Below are 8,004 nucleotides of genomic sequence, written 5' to 3' on the forward strand. Positions count from 1 at the left end.
TAATATATCTTTTACTGATTATATCATATGATATTATAGATGGTGAACATGCTAATTCTAAACTATTATATTTTCTCTGGTTTCTTGAAACAGAGCCTGGGGACATGTTCCAGTTTAGGCTGGTCAGTCAAACTTTGAGGCTGGCATTAATGTAGAATCTGGTCTTATGACAATATGACCAAGGATTTATCTTCATTGTTAAGGAAGCAAGAGTTAATTCTGTAGGATCTACTGCAGTGGGCATCAGTGTCAATGGAAGCAGTAATTTCTATCATACTATATGAATGTGTTTTATTACTGTTTTCTTCTATAAAATAGCTTTCAGGATTCAAACTTCATTTTCTTTCCTTAATAAACAATATAATAAAACATAATCACTTTTAACAACAACATCTCTGAGTCTTTAAATGTCTAGTTTAGTGATGTCATTATAGAAAAACTTCTATTATAGACTCCTAAAACTAGTTCCCTGAACTATCCATGTGTGTGGCAGACAAGGATATTCCTCTGAACTCTTTTCATGCTTTAAAACAAAGAAAGAAATGAATTCTGCTTTGTAGATGCTTAGTATTTTCAAGAGACTATCAGTATCCCACATTATGGCCTGTGAAATTACTGTGGCAGCCATGAGCTGTGTTCTAAGTTGTGTGCCTTATTTTATTCTAAGCTGACTAGGCATCATGTTGCCTGGGTACTGTATGGAGAAGTTTCTGCCAGGTAGAAGAAGGACTAATAAGGCTTATCAATATTTACCAATTTCCCTTGAAGGAAACCACATGCTATTTTAATAAAATTGATTATTTAAAAAATATACTTAGATGAATATGTGTTAGGAGTACATGCTCATGCATGTATAGGTGTTTTTGAGTGTAGAGTTCCAATTTGATATTAACTATCATCATCTCTCACTTTTTATTTTTGTTTTGTTGGAGACAGAGACTCACATTGTATCTGGAGATTATCTATGGCTGACCAATGAGCTTCAAGAGATTGTCTGTCTTGCAACACCCTTCTTCAGTTCTTGGGCTTCTTATGAGCCTATTGAATTCGATGTGGGTGTTGGAAATACTAATCTCCATTTTGCTGTTTAGCAAAGTTTGTGTTTTAGGATCCTATGCTCATCTCAGGTAGGTCCTCCCTTACCTTGTGATTGTGGGCTCTTTGCTATGGTTCTAGTACCATGCCTTCTATCTGTAGCATGCTCTGCTAGGTGATCATTATGAATTCTAACAATATAATGTTCCTTCATAAGTTGCTGACCCAGCCCACACTGTCCCACATTTGGGTACCAGGTGCTCCAGTCTGCAGGTCAGTCAACAGGGTTTAACAAGAGAGAAAGTGGGGATGGAGGGGCAAGAGACTTCAAGAATGGAGACAAGACAGAGAGTCTGATTAAGTCCACTTTATTGAAAATAAATCATGGGTATATATAAGCACAAGCAGGGGAATGCAGCTGAAGACACTTTACCATGTGTACCTTGCAGCTGGAGCACTAAACAACAAAACAAGATATGTGAGAAAAACAAAATGTTTATCAGAGTGTGCTCAGCTGTTGTGGGATGTTGAAAGACAAGTCTCTTGTCAGCATATATGGTCCGAGATGGCTGCAAAGATGATAGCTGCTTTCTGCTAGGACTTTGGCTGCCAATAAGTTGCCTTGGTGATGGTGTGCCTTTACAGCCATAGAAAAACAACTAAGATACAGACCTCAATTATTTTGCAAAATATTCGACTATTGAATATTCTATGCAGTTTGTGATTATTGTAGTTTATTGCGTAAAATATTGGGTTGTTTAAATTTTACAGAATGACTTCATAGGATGTTTCTGCCATGAATGACAATTTGTATACCTTTACACGGATTGCCTTCATTATGGTAGGTAACATTTATATATGGTTGTTTACATTATATTGTTGGTAACAACAAAGACAACAACAAAAAATCACATTGTACAATAAAGAGAAAAACACTGAAACACAGTCAAATCCTCCCATAGGCCTCCTACCATACTCTACTATAATTGCTGTTTAGTTAATCAGCCTAAGTACCAGTGATGACTGTGAGAAATTTAAGTTTATGTATGGCATATTGATGATAATATTTGAGTAGAATAAGCTGCCAAATGAGAGGCAAACGAAAAAGAAATATTGCAGTCCAAATTGCATTCCAAATAACTATTTTTCTCTCTGTGCAATCAAAATTGTATAGTGTGCAGTTATTTTCATAAACACCCATTGGTGCTGTAGAATGAAAATAATAACTTCATGTGATTCGCAGCAGATGCTGATAACATAAATCTACACACCTGGGATAAATAGGATTTAGTAATTTCTTTATGATAAAGGAAATGCATGCTCGCAGTTTCTGCTATTGCTACAGGTTGTTTATCTTTTCTGTTATATTGTAATTTATCATCAAGGCCTGGGTTCCTTGGAGTGGGATAGATGGGATATTCTGGGAAGAATGTGAGTGTTGAGGGTAGAGTGGGCTGTAACTGAAATGAAAGACATGGAACATGTTCCAATCTTTTTGTGTTTGGCATCAACAAGAAAGGTAAGTGACATGCCTTGGGAAGGTCAGCATGATCAGGGAAAGGAGAGTTTTGTCTGGTTCCAGCTAAATGCTAAACTTCCCGTTTGTTTTCTTTCTTCCTTTTCACCAGTGAAAAGTTTTAATAGATCTATTCTGCTATTGTCTGTGAAAGGAGAAAAATGGGTTTTGCTAATTTAAGTGGCTAAAGCATGCATACTTTAAATGGTAACAAGATGATAAAGTAAAGAAAACATTGTGGCAGGCTGCTTAAGGACATGATCAAACTGCAGGAACTTCAGTCCACTCAGGAAACTAAAGCTCTTGGCTGACTCTAGTAAAACCCTCAAAAGAGAATTTATGCGGCTGCAAATGTATGTAAAGAACCCTCTGCCTGCTGGTAATATTAACAGAGAAGTAGGCAGAAGCATTAGACTGGAAGTGTTGTAGGTTGTATACTGCTATGAATAAGAATGAAGATGCACTTTCCAAAGAGTTCACAAAGAATGAAGGTGCTTTTTAGCTCCAAATTGTTTTGCCTGGGCTCCTTTATAAATTAACCTCAGTGTTTTACCCTCACTCTTTGCAATCTTCACCTCAGTAACATGTTTGTTTTGCATCAATATTTTAATAATTTTCAGGAAGATTTTAAAGACTAAGAATGAGTTGAGTCCCTGAGAGTTTCACATTGAGCTTCTTGGCAAAAGAAATTACTGGATGTTAGAAGCAAGTTGATCTATTCTGCCAGATTTCAGTAAATATCCCAGAATTCAGAAACATCATAAACTGCAAAGCCTGTAGGAAACAAGAATTGTATTCTTCACAGTTATTCTGTAGTTCGTTGAGTTATCCCACTGAATCAGTGAAAGGCTGTTTTTGTTGTCATGTGAGGAAAGAGTTGCTGTGATCCTTCAGATGCATCTGAACTAAAACACTTGTGTTAATACACCATTATGCAAATTCTTGATGTTTCATGAAATCGATTGAATTTTTGTGATAACCTTTTAAGTGTATTTTGAATTCCACTTATACATTTAGTGTGTATGGTGGAAGTAGAAGCACTTAATGCCAAGGTATATCTAGGGAGATGAGCAAAATCAGTGGGAGTCAATCCTCTTTTTCCACTTTATGGGAACCTGGGATCTGACTCAGGTTATATGACTTGGTGGTAAGAGCCTTTTTACCTGCTAAGCCAACTCATTGCTCAAAAAAGTTCTAACTTAAAACAATGACAAACTATTGTTTTAAAATTTCAAAAGTCAAATGCAAGTCATGTCCTGTTTTATAAGTAAATTGTTACTGTATGATACAGGTATTCCCATTTATTGTCAGTGACTGCACATAACTTACAGAGGTGATAGAGTTCAGGAGATACGACAATTGAAACCTAAACTCCAAATTATATACTATTTGGCTTTTGGTAGAAATAAGTTTGCCAACTTCTAGATTACATCATCAAAATTTTATCTTACAATGGTTGCTATTCAAAATAGCAATGGACCCAATTACACAAGACTTGACAAAACTACAAAGCAAGATTTCTACCACTTGATGAATCATTGATTTGTCTTCTTCATGGAATGAAATTACTTGGATCAAGTTATACAAATACTTTTCTCATTGCCTTTATTCAAATGAAATTACATTAGACTTCAACATTCATCTTTCTTTGATAAATCCAATAGGAAGTGTTGAATTAAAACATCTAATTGAGTGGATGTCACAAAAATAAGCCTGTAGCCAGTTTCTTTTTTTATAGTCTAGGGTGTTGGACTGTAGTTTTTTTTTTTTTTTTTGCAGTCAATAAGAAATTTACTTATTTAAAAAAAATCCAAATGCTGGCATTGTCCAGAAAATTTTAACAGGTTTATTTATAATTGTTATAAAGTTGAACTGTCGAAATGCGTTCACTGAAACATTTTGCTTGCATTAATGCTTTACACCTTGCATTTATATTAAAAATTCACACACAAATGAACGTGGAGAAACTGCCAATACCTGATTCTGTCCCCTATGTTTCCACTCGCAATCATATAGTTAGGTACCTTTGACCCCATGGAAAAAATATCTAACATTCAGAACTACTGATAACAGGAAGAAGAGGAAAAAAAATTTTTTTTGAGAATGAAATGTTTCCCCTCATAGTGGACTCTTAAGCACGTTCCCCGCGTATGCGGCGAGCTAGCTGGATATCTTTTGGCATAATTTTTACACGTTTGGCATGGATAGCACACAGGTTGGTATCTTCAAAAAGGCCAACCAGATAGGCCTCACTTGCCTCCTGCAAAGCACCAACAGCTGCACTCTGGAAGCGCAGATCTGTTTTGAAGTCCTGAGCAATTTCTCGCACCAGACGTTGAAAGGGGAGCTTGCGAATCAGAAGTTCAGTGGACTTCTGATAGCGCCTGATTTCACGGAGTGCCACAGTACCAGGCCTGTAACGATGAGGTTTCTTCACCCCTCCAGTAGAGGGCGCACTCTTGCGAGCGGCTTTTGTAGCCAGTTGTTTCCTGGGTGCTTTACCACCGGTGGATTTGCGGGCAGTCTGCTTTGTACGAGCCATGGTATGGGCACCTCCTTACCCCCCTTCTCCTTCGGCTGGAGCTCGGCAAGCAAGAGGCGGCGCTGGCGTTAGAGAGCTGCGGCGACGCGGCGTAGGCTGCGAACACAATTCTGGACTGTAGTTTTTAAGAAGCATTTTCTTTATTAACTTTTAGAAAAATGATTGTTTATACTTGACTAGCCTTAGGATAGTGTTAATGCATTTCAACAATGTATATCTTTAAGTCTAATAAGTACAAAATATACTTAGGGGACAAAAAAGGAAAACCAACAAAGCTAAAGAAGAATACATAAAAACAGTTTATTCTCTTTAAAGATTGCATTCATAAGCTGTGTGGACATCAGTAATACAGAGTTAATAGAGAAACATCATATCATGATCAGAAATCAAAATACATGATGGGAAATCCAAATGCATATGAATAAGAATGTTTCTACATTTACTGTAAATTTGTCTTTAATTCTCATTAGCATGAAATATCTTAATTTATGAAAAGAAAAATCAATAAAAAATATTTGTCAAGCAATCAGGACATACTACCCCACACAGTTTCTGTGTTATATATTTAGAACCCAGTAAAATATTGATCAAAATATTTGCTGACAAAAATATTGCTCAATATCTATTTTCTTTTGCAACGTGGTAGAGAAAAGGTTACAATCACTTTCTCAACAAACAGCATACAATTCTTTTTTAATATCCTAAAATGCTACACTAGGAGCTTAAAATGTTGAGATTTGGAAGATTCATGGAATTATCTCTCACTTGATGATTTTTTTAAAATTTTTTTCTAAGGGTATTCAAAATTATTATTGCATGCCTCCCCCTGACTTCTCTTTTTGAATTTTGTGTCAGAAACAGAGCTTTCCAATCCTCCAATTATCCTCCTGACTTTGAAATTACATCAGAGACACTAGAGAAGGAGGAAAACCCAAGTTGTGCTTCAAAACTCAGTAATGAGGAAGCTTATCCAGCGAAGATTTTCGTTATGCTTTTGTTTTTCCAACAATGTGTCCCTAATATTTACTGGCAGTTATTGGCATGGGCTTTTATATAATCACTCTGGTTCAATATTTGAAGATTTTGAAAATATATCTTCTTCTAACAAATAAATATTTTTAAAAGTTTATGGTTTCTTCTCAGATTATGAATACCGCAAATTAAGAGATTGGATTTTTACTCTGATAACAACACAGAACTCCTCTTTACATCCACAAACAACAGCTTAAGTGAGATGGCCCTCTGAGGTACAAGTCTGAGCCATGTTTCCAGGTATCACAACCACAAGCTGGCTCAACGTTTTAGAGGTTTATTTGATGTGTCATGCAATATGTATGAAGTAGGTATTTCATTTTATTGGTGTGAAGGCATGTAAGTAAGAGATTATCTTCTATGGATAGCTCATTGTTCATTTATGCATTTATCAAATGAAGAAAATAACATAGCAATACATTATTCAATATATACTAGGGTTTCACTTATTAAAAAGTCAGAGAAATTAAAGGAAGCTAAACTCAAAACAGAATGTATCGGCAGCCGAAGCATGTGTTATTTTAAAGTGAATTTTAATCACATATGAGTTACATAGAATTGATCCCTGTTGTCTAGAAAGCCTTTTCTAATATTACTGTTGTCAGGAGGCAGGAAAATAGAAGAGTGAGGAGAGACATGAGCTCTTGAAGGAAAACTACTCCAAATATTAAATAATATGTGAATACAATATCTAAAGTGCCTAGTAACAATAAGTATGCAACCAAAATTATCTGATAATGTTGTAGATATTGTTATTATTCATGCTACCATACCTAAATTATGTATTAATTAGGTTGTTTTTAATTGAAATAGAATCATATTAATTTCCTTCCCTTTATCCACTAGTGCCACCCATCTATGTTCCTTCCCTCACTTTTTATTAATTAATAATCCTACATACATAAATGTGCATATGTGCATGTATATATAGGCACAAATATATATTTATAAACTTTGCTGAGTCCCTTTTTTGTGGAAGTTATATTGTTTCCAGGCTAACTACTCTGCATTGAATAGACAACTAACAATTTCAGAAAGCAGATTAGAATTAGACAGTTGGTTTGACCCACCTAAATTTGCAATTATGTTTCAACCTAGGATGTTTTGTATCTATCTCATCAGCATAGTACTAAATAATCTCATAAGACTTAATGTGCTTGGTAAATACTTGTCCCCTGACTTTTGAAATTACAAAGGATATAATTTTCTTACTGATTACTGGGGTTAAGCAATCATGCTTAATAATTGAGAGATTACAGAAACTAACATTAACATACAGTAGTAACTCTGAAGAGAAAGGCAACAAAGTCACTATAATTAGCCCCCTTGAAAGGCAGTCTTCTTAGAGATACTGTACTAGTTATCTTAATATATTATTGTGAAGCAAGATGACTTTTAGCCCACCTGTTAATATGCACAGAGGATGACATTTTTATCCAATCTCCATTTTGTTTTGTTTTGTTTTGTTTGTTTTGTTTTAAAGCAGCGTAGTACTGTCTAATACAGACACTGTGTGGTGCAGCCTGGCCTAGAACTTATTGTAATCCTCATGCCTCAACCTTTTTTCTTTCTTTCTTTTTTTTAAAGATTACTGTTAAAATTTTTGTTTGTTTGTTTGTTTTTGGCATTGATGACCTGTAGAGAGTAAAGAGATTCATTTGACATTTATGTATATCCTTGTAATACACACTGATCACATTCAATTTTTCTTATTCCAGCTTCACCCCCTTTTCCCTTTTCCTCTTCTTATCTCACTTTGCACGATAATCTCTAGTTCTGTCTATTTTCCTGAAGGTCTTGTAATTTCTTGTTTGTAGGTTAGTAAGACCAATTCTCTCTCTCTCTCTCTCTCTCTCTCTCTCTCTCTCTCTCTCTCTCT

The 8,004-nt window shown here is 35.3% G+C and overlaps 1 protein-coding gene across 1 annotated transcript; it reads right to left on the reverse strand.

The window, feature by feature from the left end:
- Positions 1-4,458: 4,458 nt before the first annotated feature.
- On the reverse strand, positions 4,459-5,138 carry LOC114608696 (histone H3.3-like). Its single transcript, XM_028752697.1, has one exon. It carries the CDS (start codon positions 5,091-5,093, stop codon positions 4,683-4,685), a length of 411 nt encoding a protein of 136 aa, XP_028608530.1. The 5' UTR covers positions 5,094-5,138; the 3' UTR covers positions 4,459-4,682.
- Between the last annotated feature and the right edge of the window lie 2,866 nt (positions 5,139-8,004).

The sequence above is a fragment of the Grammomys surdaster genome, unplaced genomic scaffold (assembly GCF_004785775.1).
Source record: "Grammomys surdaster isolate TR1022 unplaced genomic scaffold, NIH_TR_1.0 125934, whole genome shotgun sequence".
NCBI classification, from domain to species: domain Eukaryota; kingdom Metazoa; phylum Chordata; class Mammalia; order Rodentia; family Muridae; genus Grammomys; species Grammomys surdaster.

What these genes read in the sequence shown, in the direction of transcription:
- LOC114608696 (XM_028752697.1), bottom strand. Translation starts at nt 5,093, where the DNA reads ATGGCTCGTACAAAGCAGACTGCCCGCAAATCCACCGGTGGTAAAGCA.